The following is a 21,056-nucleotide window of genomic DNA, read 5'->3' as shown; positions in this document are numbered from 1 at the left end:
CTGCTATTGGCTTTGATTATCACTCAGGGCCAAGTCTGAGCTTTGTGGTTATGTTTGAGCAGTTCTTTTATGTGTCAAATATCAATGATGAGCTATAGTTTAAGTTCAAATGCTTCATGGTTGCATGATTGAAGCTTGCTGATGGGTCCAATAAGTCACTAAAAAGAAATAAACAGAATTGGAGAGAGATAAAAACTAATAAGACAGATAAGAAGAGAATTAAAAAAGATTCAAGTGGTTTAGATGGATAGAAACAGAATTGGAGAGATTGTAAGCTTAAACCAAGACAGATAAAAACAGAATAAGAGAGCTCAAAAAGGGGAAAAACTGATGAATTATTATTTGAAGGCCTTAAAAAGTTTATAAAAGGAAAAAACTGATGAATATGCACGTGTGGGTGAAAAAGATTTGAACCTCAACTTCTTGATTGATGAAATATGTCAGGAGAAGAATTCTATAGGTTAAGATTGATCACTAAAAACCATGACCAAATGGTCATAAAAATCTTATTTTTGTCAAACACTACACCAATAGATCCAGTTAAATTTTCATATAAATTGCTTGCTTCCTTATGGCAAATGAGAAAGCTGTTTTAAAATGAATGGAAAAGAAGACGCTGTTCACATAAAGATGAAACAAAACTGACTACATCCAAATACAAATGAAAAGATGCAGTCGCACCAACTAAGGAAAGTGGTGCCTTTATTGAATCAGAGACGAATCATACAAGATACTGCTGCTCCTGCATGTAAGGCAAAGACAATTGCACATCTAGAAGAGATTAATTTTATGATCATCTCATTCTTAGTCTTTTAAAGAATGAAAAATTGGCCACAATGACGTAACGATTCAATGATCCAAAAGGTCTGACAGACAAAAATGGTATGGAAAGAATGAAAACATGTCATCAAGTCGGTGGAAAAAACTATTAATATAATAGCCAAATACCTAACAAATGACATCTTAGCTGAAGAAAATCGTTAAAAAAAATATAATGCTCTCTTTTAAAAATGAACAACAAACAATTAGTGAGAGAGAGAGAGAGATGAACGGTTGATGAAATGCATCCAGAAAAGGCTATAGTACCAGAAGCTGGCATGGAATATATCTTCAGCACCCTCAATTTCCAATCATCAAAAACTTTCCTTGTACAAATAAATATATACAAGCCAACAAAATCCTCAACTTCTGAGAGACATCTCACCCAACCCAACAACTGAATCCAAAAACACCAACATCACTTTTGTGATGTTTCCGATACATATTGTCATTTGCAAAATAATAAAGATATCTGATGTAAAATAAATAAATAAAGGAAAAGAGAAAGCAGACTCCGAAGTGACGACTGTACTTCAAAAATGACCTGAGGGATATAATGATTTCACGAATTCACCGTATTGATCATGTATGTTGAACGACAAAATAGGACCAAATGAAATGGAAATACAGGATATGATATATGCTGACGACCCTTCATGATGTGTATTGCTATGAAACTGAACCAAACGACGTGTACAAATATGAAGTGAATTTCAGAGGAAAGACCAGAATACAACCAGACCATGAAAATTCACAAGACTAATGCAGAAAAAATAAACAAACGGGTATTAAGTCCTTAACTAGAACCACTCGAGTAGATCAGTAGAAGTTCAGAGAAAAAAGCACTAGGGTGTCTAAGCAGGGGGAGAAGAAGTGAATGAACGCTCCCCGTACTTCATTTCTACAACCCAAAACTATATGATGGCAAACCCCACTTAGGTTGGACACTATCTCAAGTCAGAGATGCAATTGGAACTGACAAAGCCATACGAACTGGGGGCGCCAATGGACGCTCCCTCCTCCCACTTCTACCATGACATACAAGATCCCGACTAGATGCTGCTAATGCAATAGTTAGCAATGCTTTCATGATGATGATGATGCAAGAGTTAGTGACAACTAGAAGTGAACAGCTTCCCGTTGTCCTGAGAGTGACGACTTGTAAGATGCAATCCGGACCCCAACTCAACACACCCATATGCATGCAAGGACTTCAAATGTGAAAAAAATGAATTTGCCAACCAGCAGAGGCCTAAATTGAAATGGCACGGCTGATGGCCAACTTAGCCCATTCAGCAGATTCTTTAATCAAATGGTCATCGGAGGACAAGCATTCACTCAAAAAGTCTTTGCTTGAGACAGATTGCTGAATCAAAGAACCGGCATTGCTTCCCAGTGTGTCGGCCAGATCTCCAAGGACTCCAATGGCAGTTTTCATGACAACTTCATCCCTGCAGTGCATACAAGTACGAAAACATCAAACAAACAATTTCAATTTAAGAACACATATTCACACCCACATGAGAGAGAGAGAGAGCCACTTACATGTCTTTTCTCATGTAAATACTATCCAAGAATTGAAGTATATGGGGCGCATAAGGGACCAAAAGCTGAGTTTTTGGAGAGCTCTTGAACCCTTGGAAGATCCCTGAATATGCCTCCAAAATCCCATTTCTCAAAGAATTTGTATACTCGGTCATTTCATCATCAATACCTGCTGTGTGTGCAGATAACTCTGCTGCTCTTTGAAGCATGGGCATCGCATACATCAAGTACTTCTCAAAATTCTCCCCTATGGCCAGTGCTATATCACCAAAGCATGAGAAAATAGGGGGCTTAACAGAACGATGCAGTTGATCGCTGGACAAATTCTTGAGCAGCTGAGTCATAATTCCATCACAGTAGGGCAAAATCTTATCCTCCATTGCCCTGCATATGTCCCCTACCACACCGACAGTGACAGCGCAAACTTGGTACTCCTCAAAATTCTGAAGCCCCATTTCTATATATTTATAGAACTCAGTCATGTATTTACCAAAATCTGGGCCCGTTGAATAGGCAAGAGCTCCAATCGCCAGCATTGCTTCCTCGTGTACAGTGGCATTTCTGCAAGCAAATACCCTCAGGAAAAGTCCCATTATTTGGTCCGCATATTGCATAAAGGCATACTTATTTGGCTCTGATGATCCTAGTTTCTGAATAAGAACTTGTAAGCACCCACAAAGCAGGCCTTGTAGTTCCCCTTGTCTCTCCCTTTCATCAGATGATAGTTTTTGCCCCTCAAGAGTATTGTGCAATTCCATCATGATGACAGGAACCAGCTGCAGCACCATTGGTGCTGTTTCATCAGTTGAACACCTCACAACTTCATTTAATGTTTCATATGCAGCAGTCCTCAGACGTGATTCACCAGCATCTTCTCTGTGAGTAACAGTCAAAAGGGACTGAACGATTTCTTGAAAAAATGGAGTTAGAGGAGATGATGGGCCAACATCTTCATAACCCTGAGCAAGAAAATAGAGAGCACCACAGGCTTTCTCAGCGACATTTGGCACATCCTTCATGCTCTGAAGCAAAACTGTAATGATCTGTTGGCAGTTTGCCTGATTAATAATGGGTGTATCTATATTTGAGCCATGAAGGAATTCAAATATCCGTCCAAGGGTCCACGCAGTTGTGTCTTTCACGTGGTTATTTGGATCCTGAGTCAAGGCAGTCAGCATGAAGGTCAAGGCCACATTCACAATTGGCATTAATTTTTCTGGAGCAGGCCCCTCCAAAATTGAACCAAAAGCATAAGTGGCTGCCTCCCTCTGCCTCCAATCTGATTTTGTTATGTTCTCTTCAATGAATGGCATAACAAGTGGAACAATATCATCACCAACTGTTCGTGCAACTAGCCCAAGACATGTACCCCCAGCCATGGCAATGTTCCAAGCCCCTTCATCTTGATCCTGATCCTCTTCTTGCTTAAGAAGTGTCTCAAGTAACATGGGCACAAGGGCAGGTAGTGCCTGCTTGATGAAATAAAAGCACGGTATATCAGAATCCCCAGTAAAATCATCCCCATACTCTTCCAAGATATCTATCTCCTCATCACAAATAGAACTCCAGAATTCAATGGCCTGAAGAGCAACAGGCTCTTCATCTTCCTTAACAGCCTTTGCAGTAATGCCAAAAATATCCTGGATGTAGCGAGCCAATTTGTCATAGTATGTTGACGCAATTGAGACCAAACATTCAAAAGCTGCCTGGCGTATCCTCACTTCAGGGGATAGTGTGGCCTCACAAACAACTCTCATGATATAATCACGCTCCATATCATTGCTAAAGTTTGCTTGAGCAAACCCAAGAGCATTGTACAATGATCGAGTAGCAGCAAGTCGTACGTCATTGTTTCCTTCAGATGCATTCATTCCCTGAACAACAGCTGTCAATATCCTGTTCACTTGATCTTGATCTATGACATCTGGAGAAACTTCCTCGCATAAATAACCAAGGGTCTCCAAGGTGGCTTGTTTGACATGGGACGATTGTTGATGAACATTTAACAATAGTGAACCTATCAATTCCGGCCATTGCTTATGAGGCAACTCAATGCCCGCAATCTTTGCAATAACTTGGGAGGCTGTGGACCTAGCATCAGCTACTGCTGAAGACAGTGTATTCAACAAGCATGCCTTTATCTGGGTCTTCACATTGCTGTCCAGTGATAGCCATCTCTGAATGAGCTCAAATTTTCTATGTTGTTCCTTAGCATCCAGTGCATTCTTAAGTATGAGACCTGCTAATTTACGACTGTCAACCGGCTTTTCCTCACTTCCTAATTCACCAGATAGAGACAGCAAGAAACTGGGAAGGTTTTGCTCCTGGAATTGCCTTAAACTGTCTTCTGCCTGCTTCCTCGCACTTGCATCAATTGACTGTGCATTCAGAAGAACCTGCGTAACCTCCAATGCCATGTTTCACCTGAAACTCCGAAAACAAATTAGTCAACCGCTAGTGAATTGAGGAAATTGGTGACTTGCACCACTGCGTAAATTACACAAATCCATTTACTACGCAAATATTCATCAAATCCCAAAAGCTCATATAGAAATATCAAGGGAAAGACAAAAACTAACTATAGCAATCACAAAACCCAAGAACAAAGAGCCAGAACCCAGATCTCAACAACACAACCGCAAATTAATAATAAAACTAATTGAACTGCAGGTGATCTATCGAGAACCCAGCCCTTAAAGTCATACGGACCAACCATCTATGTTGATATTGCATCCTTCCGGTTCAAACCATAAGAAATGGAAATAACAACAAATTTTTACAGGATCGAAATGAGCTAAATGTAATGCCACACAGACCACTATCACAAACTCGTCACACTTAAAAAATAATAATAAATGCACAGATAGTGAAAAAGACAATACAAAACACATCGAGAACTGAATCCTGTTAAGGATACAAAGCAGAAAATGGATAAATCGGAGAAAATCGAATAGAAAATGCACAGATCAGAAAGCAGAAAATCAGAAGCAAATTAAAACCCAATGAAGAAAAACACAAAGGGGGCTTAGAAATCAATACCTGGATTGGGAAAATTGAAGGGATTGCAAGAAAGAAGAAGAGTGTAGAAGAGCGAAAAGACGGCAGTTGGAGGAACCCTAGAGGAAGGGAAAGGGCGAGAGGAAGAAGAAAATGGAAGAGCGCAAAGGCTGGACTTGAAATCCTAAAAACTAAATTGATTTTTCTCTTCTTTTTCTTTTTCTTTTTTTTCGCCCAAAAGCAATAATTTATGAGAGAATTTCGGATGCATTTGATTTCATTTTAGGGTTTTAGGTCTGACCTGTACAATCCAATCACAACCTTCTGTGTTGCCTTGCTGGACAAGACATGATAAACTAATCTATCATTAAAATCATTATCAAAAACTCATATAATAAAATAACCAAAACTTTCGGATTAGTAGGTAAGATATCAATTATCTTTTCAAATTTAAATTTTATGATAAATATATATTTAAGATTTATCAGTATTGATTTTCTTTTCTTTTGTGTTATGTTTATAATTGAGAAATTTTAAAAAATGGTCAAACTAGCCTCTATAAAAAAAAAATTAACTTTGCTATTTTGTAAATAATTTTTCTTATTTTTTTATTTTTGAAAATTTTTCATTATAATTAATTGGATTTTAGTGTATTTTGTGGTTATCTAATCAGTCTAGTCATAGATTTTTATAACTAAATAATTATGGTTAGTTATGAATCAACTCAAATTAATCCATAAATTTTAGGTCATTTTGATTCAATTCAATTGAGATTCGATTAATCTATATAGTTTTTAGATAGAGCTTGCCATTAACTATGAGTTTGTTAGTTTGATGAAGCTCTAATTTCTAAAAAAAAAAAAAAAATTGACTACCTAAAAAATTCGATTACTAATTAACCAAACACATGATTTGGGTTTGAGTGAAAACAAATTTAGGTTAAAAATAGAAATGGGTTTAATGTGAAAGTAAATTTTAGATTAACCATTGAAGTAAATAAATAAAATATATATAGACATACACATTGATAATAAATTTATTACATATTATAAGCTCTTAGTTTTCAACCAAACCGAACTATATGAATTGTTTTCACGTTGTTGCTTTTTTTTTTTTAACACTACTATGAACGGTAACAAGTGGAAAAACAAATAACTCTCTTTATTCAATATCATTATGGGATACCGAACCTATACTTACGAAGTAGTTTTAACTTATTGATTATTTCGATGAATCATTTCTTCGAACAGAAGAAGATTATGTAAGCGGCAATTCTCATGAATCAATAGTTTTGATTTGTAGGTCTTCGGGAAAAGAAGTTCACGACCCGTAGGCCTTCTACCGAAATTTCATTAATATTAATGAAATAAAAAAAGAGGGTGTGGATCATTCGGACCTTTCAATTCATAGATGATATGAAGTAGAGAGTTGCATAATCCATTGTGAAGTTACTAATGTCTTAATAGTAGAGTTATGCTTAAGTTATAGGTCTAGGTATTAGTAACATAACTTTTGGTATTTTGTTTTAGTTGAGAATTGTGTATGATCTTTTGGTTGCTTCATGGGTATTATTTTTCCAATTTACTTTGGGGAGGCATTATGTAACGACCCGACTTTCTATTATACTTTTAGGTCACTACTACATGCGTGTATAGACTTAACAATATATTTCTCGAAGAAAATTAAATAAAAGAACTAAAACTATTATTTCATAAATAAAGCTCTAAACTATAAATTACTGAAAACACTATTCGGGGTATCCCTGACTCTAATTTAAAATAAATTAAGCAAATAAGTAAATTAACCATTTAATAAATGAATTAACCAAGAGTTTTAAATGTTAAAGACTCATAAACCAATCATGGCAACAAAAAAAATTAAAAAAATAGTGTGATAGTGATGTAAAGTCCCAATGGTCGGATCACATATTTCTCTAGTCATTTGTTGGTCTATCTTTGACTTTACCTGAAAACATGAAGAGAAAAGAATGAATATGAAAATACCTAGTAAGCGACCCACTACTTGGCCCCCTAGATGAACTGTTAGCCTTCCTTTCGAGACTCAAGTGTGCATCGCTTTTATAAGTAGTGATCCTAGAGGAACATAGTCATAAGTATAAGTAGTGAACTCAAGGGAACACTGGAACATAGACATAAGATGTGAACTCGAGGCTAACAACATGCGATGTACATAGCCCGAAGGAGCACTAAAAGTCACTATCAGTTTAACATAGTCATAAGCATGCAATCATTGTTGGGGTTGATACCTAAATCATTTGGGTCCTGTAGTTTGTAATTTTAGTGTACAAACAATTTTATTTATTTAATAAAATATGATATATTTTATTCGACATTTAGTAGCATTAACCCACAAAACTTATAAACTAACATCCAAGGTTATCTTCTGTAGCTTAAACATCTATCTAGAGACAGGGTCACCTAGTAATCATTAGGATTTCGGATTCTAATTAGAAAACTTTGTCTCGAGAATGCCTTCCTTCTAACTAAGGCAATTGGTCTCTCACGTTAGACATAGATAGGCTGACATTGCTAATGCAAGTTAAGCATGTAAACGACCTGAAGATTGGTGTTACCATTAGGAGAAGCAAGCTGATAATGGAACCGTTAAGGGTAGGTAACTCGTTCTCTGTGTCTTTGTTTCTATTGCATTCTATCTCATCGTATCAAATTTTGTTCGACAATATTTGAGAACACCGTCAATACTGTTAAGGAGATAAACGGAATTAGAGTTACCGCTTTCATTTTGGAATATGGGACGACAATAGAAATTGCCATTTTCAGAGTTTAAGTACAAACCCATAGATAGAATGGAGGTTCATTCGATTCACGCTTGATTACAATAAGCTCAAAAGAGAAGGCCAAGGAAAGACTTCATACCAGAGGAGTGGAACTAGATTCTCTGGTAGAGTAAGAGTTGTTATGTAGACAAGTTCACTTGCCCAATGCCAGTGATACTAAGAGCTAGCTTTTCTACTTTAGCTAGACTCCAACAATATGAGAACTTCCCCAGAAGATCACGAGCCCTCCTATTTCATTTTCTTATGTTACGCAATCTACCTATTACCACTTATCTAATTTCATGTAAGGAAATTTCCCTGGTCCTACAAACCAAGGAAAGCATTCAATGTCTCTCTTCTCATTCTACCTTACAAGTGGATCATGTTTAAGTAATAACCTAAATAGTCTATAGTAGATGGATAAGGTTGGATACTTTATCCTGGTGACACTACGAATAGACTCGCTTTGTAGATGTTACAATTATTGTAAAGTGTTATACATGATTTGATCCTGATCATTTATAGAGATTGAGTGAGGGTGTTCTATATAAAAGAGTTTGTATAAGACCGGACCACAAAATGAATAATGTCTTTATATAACATCGTTAATAGTATAGATTTGCATTTCACCAGAATGACCATAAGTGACATAACCTGAATCCTTAGTGAGTTGTGAATTCTTATCTATAAAGATGGTCCTTTGATTTGTATAGGTGAGAGTGGTCAAATCGTCAACTCAATAAACCTATCATTTTGGGAATTCGTCTGATTGGGGAGTTGGGAACACAGTTACATGAGACGAAATTCACCCATTTCTTAATGTCAAAGTAAGTAGATAAATTATTCCCTTAAAAGTTGATTTCGGAGTTTGAACAATGTGGCATCACACCCTTTCTTGGCCCAATAGGGGTTTGGTCATGGTTGGACTATGACTTATTGTTCATTAGAGGGGTCAGTAGTACTTAAAGAGTTATATGTAACTATAGAGACAAAACAATAATTTTGACTCAGCTGTACTTACGAGCAATTTGTGAAGGGTCATCATATTGTTGACTGGTTATATCCAATGGACACATAAATATATATGTAGTGTGAATAGTGTTGTTGTTGGTCTTTAGTTAGTGTGTGTGTGTGCGTATGTACGTGCGTTTTTAAATTAATTCCCTCCTTAATTCACTCAAAACGTGTGGAGAATGGGAGTTGGTTTTTTGACGTATTATTCGTTTTCTTCTTTCCAAGAGAGAATAGAGTGCTCTGTAAGTTTTTACAAAAATGAGAAATTTCCCCTCTCAATGTTCATTCTCACTCTCCCGAAACTTAGAGCCCACACACTCTTAAGAATTCTCTACCCAAAAGAGAATACAGAAGGCTCTAATTGGTGGTATCTTATATGAATTGTTCGTGAACGGTTCCATGGATTACCTGAAGTATTTGGGTATTTCAAGGGTATGTAATTTCTAACCATAATTTCTTTTATTTGCATGTTGTAAAAATAGTCTATGAATTGCACAAATTTTCCTCACTTTTTTTTTAAATTTTGTGAAAATTAGGAATTGGGAACGATCCCCGCTTCCACAGTGGATCTCACGGTTCCTTCAATTGGTATCAGAGGGGAGATTCTTAGTCTCAATTTTAATTTTCCATAATTGAATTTACAGTTAATGGTGGGTTTTCCATCCTGTATTTTATTCATGTTGATGAATGTATGGAATGAATGATTTGCAATTATGGATAATTTCAGGGTTGATATGTAGATTTTTCGCTTTCTTTAAAATTTAATTTGTAATGACTTGTTGTTTTGGGCATAGTTCATGTTATAGAGTATGTAATTTGTTTGTCTTGAATCGTTCGTGAGTTTTTCGGTGTTTTTTTTTTTGGAGAAAACAAGGCCCAAATCAGAGAAGAATTGAAGGATTTCGCGTTTGTGCAGTGGCTACTTTATAGTAGCGTTGCAACGTTGTGCCTTAGTATCACAACACTGCGAAGAGCGAAACGGAAATTTTTTTCGTATTCTTGCAATGCTTCGAGACGGAAATATTTTCTCGGTTTGCACGCGGTTCGGTCCTTTGTTCAGCTGGTTCGCATCCGATTCACTTAGTTTGAGCGGTTCGGGTGTTAAGCGGTTCGGTTCGTACGGTTCAAACCCCGATTCACCTGTTTTGAACCGGTTTGACTATTATTTTGTAATAGTTAGTTTTTTCATTAATTAAATCAATATAACCTTTATATTAATTAATATTAATATAAAGGTTATATTGATTTAATTAATTTCTTAGGAGTCCAATCCCGGTCCAATAATTGTTGTTTAAATTATGCATTTGATGTATGATTTAACTTTATGTATATATGTCATAATGTATGTCAAATAGTAAAATCCCACCATAGGTTATGCATTATTCATGCATCGTTTATATTATAAATATTATAATACATAGTTGCATGATTTAATTTTATAGCATGCTCATGCATCATATAATATAAGTGTTATAATATATGCTTGCGTGCATTAATAACATAGTCATGTATCATTTATATTATAAGGGTTATAATATATAGTTTGGATGTATGGATGTATGGATATATGTATGTTATTAATTATTTTATTACTTAGTATATAACTGCTATGTATGTTTAGTAATGAAATGAGAATTATATGATACATGATACTATTTTAGATAATCTTATAATTGTTATAATTTTATTAAGTATGTCATTTGATGCAATGTATGATTTTAATTTGTTTCATTTATTTTATAATTATTATAATAAATGAAACTATAAATTAAAATCAATAATTTAGGTTGCATGCAAACTTAGGTTTAAATCATTCTTTAAAATGGTTTTATAATATGATTCACATAAACCTAAAATCACAAAATTTGTAATGAGATTATAAATTAATTTAATTTTTAAATCAGTTTAATAGGACTAGATTGGTTTTAATTAAAAGACTGAATTTGTAGCAAACATATCTATTGGGATCTTTTGTCTAAAGCTAGTTTTGTCTAGGCTGAGGTATTTAAGTTGATGGAAGCGAAACACCCCTACCTGGGATCTGACCTAGAAAGGAGAAATAGATAGATTTGCTACAAGCATGCGATTATTGATTAAAGTTTATTAAAATGTTTAACGAACATTAATCAAAGTTATTTAACTTTCCAAAGTAAGTGTTACTTTTGGGCAAATTTAAACAATCACTTAGTAAAATAATCAACCATATTTTTCTAAGTTAAATTAAACTTAGGTAAAACACTCAATAAGAGAAAAATGGGGTATATGGTACTTCATTTTTCTTTTTCACGTTTCTTCCTTAAAGTTCACACCGTGAGATCTATACTTGACTCGAGACACCTTTGTTTATGTCCTCATATGGGTGGTGTTTGTATATGTCAATATCAAGGTAAATGGAGAGAGTGTTTACAATAAGTGGGAGCGAGACATGTGCCAAACATATCCCACGATCTCTCTCATTAGTTTGTAGTAAATTTTCATGCTTGGTCTCGAGGCACTTTTGCTTGTATCCTCCTACGAATGGAATTTACATGACTCTTTATTCAAACTCTAGAAATGGATAGGATTGTTTTAGTTTTTCCCCCAATCGGGTTTTCCCTATTTTACAGAAAAGATTTATTTGTTGGACATTGTATATGTAGTTCCTGATTTAAAGAGAAACTTGATTTTTGTAAAATGTTTAATTGAACAAAATTATTCTGTAAATTTTTTAGTAAATAAAATATTTATTTACAAAAATGGTATCAATCTTTGTTCTGCTAAGTTAGAAAATAATCTTTATGTGCTAAGACCGGTAGCACCTAAAGTTGTCCTTAATACTAAATTGTATAAAACTGCGATAACTCAAAATAAAAGACACAGAATTTCTCCTAAGGAAAATGTCCATTTTTGGCACCTAAGATTGTGATACATAAATCTTAATAGGATCGAGATATTGGTCAAGAATGGACTTCTAAGCGAGTTAGAAGAAAATGTTTTACCTGTATGTGAGTCATGTCTTGAAGGCAAAATGACTAAAAGATCTTTTACTAGAAAATGTCACAGGGCCAAAGAATCCTTAGAACTTGTATAGTCAAACCTCTATGGTCCGATGAATGTTAAGGCAAAAGGAGGGTTTAAATATTTAATCACTTTTACTGATGATTATTCTAGGTATGAGTACATTTATTTAATGCAACATAAGACTGAAGTCCTTGAAAAGTTCAATGAGTACAAGGCTAAGGTTAAAAATTCATTAAATAAAATGATTAAAAAATTTCGATCAGATTGAGGTGGAGAATATTTAGATTTAAAATTTTAAGACTATTTGATAGAGCATGAAATTGTATCCCAACTCTCGGCACCTGGTACACCTCAACAAAATGGTGTATCATTAAGGAGAAATTGAACCCTGTTAGACATAGTTCGATCTATAATGAGTTGTGCTTCCTTACCTGATTCGTTTTGGGGTTATGCGGTATAAATTGTAGTTTATATTTTGAACTGTGTTTCTTCCAAAAATGTTATTGGAACATCTTTGTAACTATGGAATGGTTGTAAAGGTAGTTTGCGTCATTTTAGGATCAGAGGTTGCCCAACACATATGCTTGAGGCAAATCCTAAGAAATTAGAACCTCGTTCAAAATTGTGTCTATTTGTAGGTTACCCTAAAGGAACGGGAGGTGGTTACTTCTATGATCCTAAAGATAATAAATTGTTTTTGTCGACAAACGCTACATTCTTAGAAGAGGACTATATAAGAAAGCATAAGTCCCACAATAAGACCGTGTTGAATGATTTTTCTAGTGAAACTACTGAACCTTCAACAAGAGTTGTTGAAGATCCCAACACCTCAACAAGAGTTGTTGAAGTTGGTTCATTTAGTAAGTCACACCCACCTCAAGCATTGAAGGTAAAGGAATTGGTGAAGGTCCTTGAGCGAAAACAGGGATCGAACCCAGATCCCAATTTTAGAGAATCAAGAATTTTACAGAAACAATTATACAACAAAATTAATTATAACATGCTAAATATAAAATTAAAAGGAGAGAAAAGGAATTATGAAAACTCTTACATTTGAATAACATTTCTTCAAAAAAAAAAAATTCTCCAAAATTGTCATGTACAAAACGATCAAAAGATTCAAATGAACACCACCAAGAATGAGTCCTCCGTATTCTTTGGGATGAGAATCACAGGAGTTTTGTGAGCTCTGTGATTTTGGTGAGGGAAATATTGGATAAGAGAGGAGAAGAGATAATGGGAAAAGAAAAATCTATGAGAATTCTACAGAACTGTTCTATATTCTTCCTCTCTATCAAAACGAATGAAGAAGATGAAGCCAATCCCAACCACCTCTCACTCACACATTTTGAGTTGAGAGAGAATAGGGGAAAGAAGTTATTTTCCTTCCATTAATATTTATTAATTAAAATTAAATTAGTAAAAAAAGCGGTTTGAATGTGAGGGTTGTTTTTACTTTACCCGAAGGTTTTGAATTAGCGCCCCCTCCCCCATGATCATAATTCTCCCGAGATAAAAAAAAAAAAAAGATGGGCAATCTGTGTTTTCAGAGCTATCGTCTCATTAAAAAAAAATATTACCGTGATAGGACCTGTAGTAAATCCACCTTTCCTATTCTTTTCCCAGACCCCGTGACTAAGAAAGATGTTTACTTCTTAAAATAACCATATATGTAGACGGGAACAAGGGAAGGGATCAAATTTATCCCGACAGGAGTAAGAGTAATAATAATGTTTATAATGCTACAACAGTAGGTATAGTAAGCAAAATAATACGAAAAGAAAAAAGAGGATATGAAATAATCCTAGTGGATGCAGCGAATGGGCATCAAATGGTTGATTTTATCCCTCTAGGACCAGAACTTCTTGTTTCGGAGGGGAATCTATCAAACTTGATCAACCATTAACGAGTAATCCTAATGTGATGAAGAAGATGAAGCCAATCCCAACCATCTCTCACTCACACGTTTTGAGTTGAGAGAGAATAGGGGAAGGAAATTATTTCCCTCCCATTAATTTAAACTAAATAAAATACAATAAAAATTAATTTAATTTTAATTAATTAATATTATATATATAATAACTAATTTATTATACATATATACATAACTATATGTTTTATCACATATAACATATAACCTATAGTTTTTATATTGTATTAAATATAATATAACCTATAGTTCCAATTCTCTCACAAATGACATTTAATATAAATCTCATTTATATTAAATTTAATTATATGAATCTAATTCATATAACTAATATTTGAATCATATTCAAATATTTATTTCCTCTCAAATAAACTTTATATTATAATGTATTACATACATTATAATGATTGTATCATATATAATTAAATTAAATTAATTATGCCACATATAATTAATTCCCTCGATTAATTTGAACGATTCAAATTAATCTAAAATTGATTATCATTTAATCCTATTGAGCTACAGATGGGACCTCATGGACTTGTAGATTGAAGCTCCAATGGTACTTGAATAATTAATTAAACTCTTTAATTATTTTATTCAACATCCATTAATTGTCGGGCAGTCTACTAAAGATCGACAGCTGCACTATTCACACAATAGATATATTTCTATGTCCATTGGATATAACTAATCAACAGTGCGATTGTTGGGGTTGATGTCCTAAAGTCTCGTGTCTTGTAGTTTGTAAACAGTTTGTACGAACACTTGTGTTATTAATATATGATATTTACTTCACATATTATATTTTGCTCGGTTAATTGCTTTATTTGTTTTACCACAAACCAATAAAAATAAAATCTTTGGTTATCTGTATGTGAGACTCAAGCATGTATATGGTGACATACAAGTGGATCATGTCTTGAGTGATAACAAAAATGGTCTGTAGTATATAGATAAAAGAGGGAAACCTTATCCTGGTAACGCTACAGACGCGGCCCGTTTTGTGGAATGGTCACAAGTGTTGTGACTTGTCACAGATGGTCTGATCCTAATCATTCGTGTTGGGGACATGCGAGCGGGGGCGTCCTATACAAAGAGTTTGTATAAAACCTGACCACGAAGTGTTAACGTCTCGTTATATAATACCGTTCATGACAGAGATTTCACTTCACTGGGATGACCATAAGACCATAAGTAACATGACCTCAATCCTAAGTGAGTTGGGAACTCTTGCTATTGAGGGCGGTTCTTTGATTTGTATGAATGCGTGGCCAAGTCGCCAATTCAAACCTACCATTTTAATGATTCGTCTGATTTGGGAGCTGGGAACTCAGCTACACAAGATGAAATTCACTTCTTCCCTGAGGTAGGGGTAAGTAAATAGATGGCTCCCTTAAGGGCTGATTCCGGGGCTTAAACGATGTGGCGCCACACACCTTCTCTTGGCCCGAGAGGTGTTCGGACTATGTTGTATTGTTCATTAGAAGAATCAGTGGTACTTAAGGAGTGAGATGTAACTATAGGGGCATAACGGTAATTTGGCCCAGCTGTACTTACAAGCATCTATGAAGGGTCATCGTACTTATGATTGGTTATATCCGATGGACACAGAAATATATCTGTGGTAAGAAGAGTTCAGCTGTTGGTCTTCAATGGAATCACTGATAGTTAACGGATGGTGGATCTCGTGGCTAAAGAGTTTAGTCAGCTATTCATGTACTGTTGAAGCTTCGAGCCATAGGTCCATTAAGTCCCCTGGGTAGCTTGGATAAAAGTCGAGAACCAGTATTTGGGTTAATTTGAAATGTTCAAATTGACAAGAGAAAGTTCGATTATATATGATATAACTGGACTGGTTAATTATATATGATATAATTAGCAAATGTATGAGATACATTATTTTGGAGGAAATTAGATATAAATATGATTTATATCAAGTAGAGGAGAAAATACTATAGTAGATATGTGATATCAAACTATAGGATATAAATATAATATGATTATATTTATTAATTAATTAATTGATTAGTTAAATGATAATTAATCATTTTTTCACGTTCGGATGTGGGTAGTGGGCAGTGTTGGTTATGGTAACCGATGGGTTAAAAATGAAAAAAGTCTTCATTTTGAATCGTGCAATCGGTAGTCGTTCAATCGCCCAAAAGAATTTGTGAAGCGCGCGTTGGTGATTCAAAACGATCTCTTGAGACCCTATGCGATAGCATTCTTCGTCTAAACAATCGTATACCTTGCGCCTAAACAATTGCACACTATCGCCTAGACGATCGGATAGCTTCTTTAAACGATCGTATAATGTGCTGATTTAGCTAAACGATCGTATACCTTTTGCTAAACAATCGTTTAGCAAATCCTACACAATCGTGTAGCTCTTTTATGCGATAAGCACTTCTGCTATATGATAGCATCATTTTCTTTCCCACTTGCTTATCGCCTACACGACTCGTTGTTCCTCCCTCCTCTACCAAATTCACCAAAGCCCACCCTTTGGTTTTTCACTCCGAGAATACTTGAGGCTCATTAGTGGTGGTGTCGTCCCCGTTGCGGCGTTCGTGTTCGCATTGATCGTGCTGTTGCAGTCGACATATCCGCCGGGTGTTGTAGATCTGTTGGAGGGTTTCCGCTGCATTGGGTTCAGAAGTGCGAAAAGAGTCTTCAACTAGTATGGACCTTTTCCTTATTATTGTTTTGTGTTATGAGCATGCCAATAATTAGTTTAATGTGCATAACTGTATGTATTGAATGTATATCTATTGTGATTCGGTCACTGTGAAATCGGAGTGATCTGAACACGCTCATAGAACTCTTAGTATGAGATCCTTCAATGCGATGACCCTTCACAAATTGCTCGTAAGTACAACTAGACCAAAATTACTATTTTGCACTTATAGTTACATCTAACTCCTTAAGTACCATGATCCCTCTAATCAACAATAAGTCATAGTCCAACTATGACCAAACCCCTATTGGGCTAGAAAATGGTGTGGCGCCACATTGTTCAAGCCTCAGAATCAGCCCTTAAGGGAACAATTTACCTACTTTCCTCGACGTCGGATAATAAGTGAATTCCGTCTTGTGTAGCTGTGTTTCCAGCTCCCCAATAAGACAAATCCTCTAAATGGTAGGCTTGTTAAGTCGACGATTTGGCCACTTTCACCCATACAAATCAAAGGACCGCTTTCACTCAGAATTCAGGTCATGTCCCTATGGTCATCCTGGTGAAATGTAAGTCTTTATTGTGAACGACGTTATATAATAATACTAGTCATTTCGTGGTATGGTCTTATACAAACTCCTTTGTATAGAATACCCTCGCTCACATATCTCCACATGAATGATCAGGATCAGATAATTTGTAGCACTTTACGACAATTATAATACCTACAAAATAGGTCATACTCGTAGTGTCACCATGATAAAGAATCCAACCTTATCCATCTACTACAGACCATTTAGGTTATCACTTAAACATGATCCACTTGTATGTCTCTACACACTTGTTTAAGCTTCAAAAGATAACCTTGGATATCAGTTTATTAGTTTGTAGGTTTAATACTACTAAATGTCAAATAAAATATCTCATAATTTATTAAATAAATAAAATATTTGTACAATACAATTATAAACTACAGAACCCTACGAGATTTAGGACATCAACCTCAACAGAGGGAGTCTTAACGTAGTGGGAGGGTTGCGAACCCGCTTATTTGTGATATGGTTTAACAAAAACCGTAACTATCATAGTTGACGTAGATGTTGAGGATCCATTGTTTTACAAGAAGGAAATGGAGGATGTTGACAAAGATGAATTGATCAAAATTATAGATCTCGAAATGGAATCTATTTACTTCAATTTAATTTGAAATCTTGTAGATCAACCTGATGGGGGTAAAATCTATAGGTTAGAAGTGGATCTACAAGAGAAAACGGAGTGCTGATGGGAAGGTGCAAACCTTTAAGGTTAAATTTGTGGCAAAGGGTTATACCCAAATTGAAGGAGTTGACTATGAGGAAACTTTTTCACATGATGTCATGTTCAAGTCTATCTGGATACTCCTGTCGATTATCTCATATTATGACTATGAGTTTAGAAGCTTGAGGGATTCATAACCCAATGTCAAGAGCAAAAGGTTTGCAACTTTAATCGGTTTATGGATTGAAGCAAGCTTCTCATCAAAATGTTGATAAGCCTTATGTTTACAAGAACTAAAATTAAGAATTGGCTAACAACCCAAACCTTTTTTAAGCCTTTCTTAATCATACTTCAATGTCCTCAAGATCCTTCTTATTTGGATGTGATCGGTTCATTCATGCCCGGGGGTGATTCACATTTATTGAAGTCTGGAGTATAATGTCATGAAATTAAAAATTGAATTTTAAAATTGTATCCCTATTTTAAATATAGGGACAAAAAGTTATCTTTTCCTTTAAAATATATATTTCATATTATAAAGGTTTCATTTTTTTTTCTCTTTGAAAATAATAAAAAATTCATTGGCTAACATGCAAAAATCAGGATTTTTGCATTTTCATTTACTGCATTATTTGTTACATATATTTTCGATATAGCTTCGGTTTAGTTTTTGTAATTTAAAATTTTCTAATCAGTCACTTGATCAAAGTTTCAAATTGGATCATATGATTTAATTGATCTTATCATTAAGATTTAGTATTGAGTCAAGAGTATATGGAAATAGATGAACTTTTATAGGTGAGTAAAAAAATAGGTCAAAGACACTTTGTGAAAGTTAACCAAACATATAGATCAAAATGAAACATTCGAAACTAACCAAATTTAAATTAAACTCAAATTATGAAGGCAAAATTGAAAATTTTAAAATCATGAAAACGAGATTAAAACCTTTTAACTTAACCAAAATTTTAATATCTATTTTACATAGAAAATGATGAATGCAATAAGTATTTATTCATTGGAAATGAGTGAAATATTTCAGCAAAGTTGATTTTATACTTATACTATTGAAAGTATAAAAATGTATTCGCAAAGGTAGACTGAAAGTTTTTGAAAAAGAGAAGTTTGAATATATGTTTTAATTATGAATTTATTTTGAATTGGCCAAATGTAACAGTACTATAGTTACAACTTTTAGGACCATGCTATGAAAATAGGAGATGCCTCCATTAATAAATAGCTCAACTATCCAAGAGAGAAAAAATAGTTAATATTGCGACTGCGAGTCCCAAAGACACCCAACTTTTTAAAAGCATTTCAAATAGTTTTACTATTTTTAGAATTTTTAAATAATTAATGAGTACTACTTCAAGGCATGTTTCCCTCATTTAACAACTCTCTCAACTTCTCCACCATGTACTTCTTATGTCTACTCCCATTTTATACTCAATCGTCACTCTCTCCTCCCTCCAGTATCCGGTGATAGAGTATATTAATAATTTATCATATATAAATTATATCATTCAAGTTTTCATTTTTATTTGCTTAGTATGTCAATTATTTATATGTATAATGCTCATTAAAAAAATCACAATATTTTGGATTAAATCTTTGTACACAATTTCTCAAAAATTAAAAAAAAAAAATCCTCATATACAACATCAATATTCAAAATCTATTCTTCAAAAGCCCATTATAAAACCTCAATAGAAAACTCATCCATGAATATATGTGAGAAAAACCTTAACGAAATCCCTAAAATCAAACAAAACCTTTTTTTCTACATGCCTCACTAAAATATTTTTTCTAAATACCCCACTGAAATATTTAACTGACCATTCATAACTCTTTAGTTCTCGATAGTTTTTAAAAGTTAAATTTATAAATAATACTTCCACTCATTTATTTTTATTTATTTATCTTACTTTTGAAGACTATTCAAAATTCAAATCATGATTGAAAATTATATATATATGTTTAGTATTAAAAAGTGGAAAAAAATTTAAAAAAAAAAAATTGGTACGTCTATCCTTGACTTAAAATTAAATTTCGTATTTTTAAATGTTGGTATTTCGTTGACTATTTACGATTAATCTTAAATTTTGACTAAATTTTTTTAAACAAAAATAATAAATAATTATTTAAAGGACAATAATTGAATAAAAAAAAACTGAATTGATATAATAATTAAATTATAATTTTTTTTAAAAAAAAATAGTATTCATACGGACAAATGAACCAGATAATACAACTCTATATACCCAAAACATATAAATTCAGACAATACAACTCTACACCCCAAACACAAACATCAACGTTTCAAACAGCTCCCAGAGGAGAGAAGATACGAGCATAAATGCAGTTTAGAGCAGTTTAGACTTTAGAGCATCTTCCATCGTAAAAGATTATTAACTCCTTTATAAGGTGACAGAATTCTACAACTCAAGTTAGACATTTGATAGAAAATAACCAAAAGAAAGTACAAAAAGCAACTATTATTAATCTGAGCAAACTTTTCATAGGCTGGAAAATCGAGCCACCATCGATTTTTGATAATATATAGGTAAGAGAATGAAACCTCTCCTATCAAAATTGATGATACAGACTCAATTGAATTATGCTCAATTTAGAGTTGAACTCGATGTAGTTCATCATAAGAAACGAGGAAAAACGAAAAGATTATCGAATACAATCTTTTAAAGACATTAAAATAGATCATAGGCAGACCTATCTACCGCGGAAAAGGAGAGTTTGCATAAAAAATGTCTCCATCCCCTATAAATTAATCCCACATTATCCAGGAAAAACAAACCAAACTTCTCTATCATAAGAAATAGAAATCCAATAGTCAAAAGTTGTAAATAGCAACAAACCACTGAGGTATAATTGTGGTTGAATTACAACAATGGCATGAAACTAAGTCGAGCACCATTTTCCACTTCAGAAAGCATTCAATTTCTCCTAAGCAATAGTTGTCAAGTCCTATTCATTTGATATTGATCTATCAGAACTAGAGATAA

The 21,056-nt window shown here is 34.1% G+C and overlaps 1 protein-coding gene across 1 annotated transcript; it reads right to left on the bottom strand.

The window, feature by feature from the left end:
• Positions 1–1,093: 1,093 nt before the first annotated feature.
• On the bottom strand, positions 1,094–5,730 carry LOC120092498 (importin subunit beta-1-like). Its single transcript, XM_039050595.2, has 3 exons — positions 5,404–5,730; positions 2,365–4,788; positions 1,094–2,270 (listed from the first exon to the last, which is right to left on the bottom strand). The coding sequence occupies exons 2-3, from the start codon at positions 4,779–4,781 to the stop codon at positions 2,072–2,074; spliced, it is 2,616 nt and encodes an 871-aa protein (XP_038906523.1). The 5' UTR covers positions 4,782–4,788; positions 5,404–5,730; the 3' UTR covers positions 1,094–2,071.
• Positions 5,731–21,056: the final 15,326 nt, after the last annotated feature.

Source organism: Benincasa hispida, chromosome 12 (genome assembly GCF_027475165.1).
Source record: "Benincasa hispida cultivar pf3 chromosome 12, pf3_genome.v1.1, whole genome shotgun sequence".
NCBI classification, from domain to species: Eukaryota; Viridiplantae; Streptophyta; class Magnoliopsida; order Cucurbitales; family Cucurbitaceae; genus Benincasa; species Benincasa hispida.
Note: the sequence above shows the minus strand (reverse complement) of the source record. Positions and strands in the feature narration are given on the sequence as shown.

Bases quoted from the DNA above. Each gene is read 5' to 3' on its own strand.
- LOC120092498 (XM_039050595.2), bottom strand. From the start codon at position 4,781: ATGGCATTGGAGGTTACGCAGGTTCTTCTGAATGCACAGTCAATTGAT. The intron at 2,271-2,364 runs GTAAGTGGCTCT...TATGCACTGCAG, and splicing joins ATTTACATGAGAAAAGACAT to GGATGAAGTTGTCATGAAAA.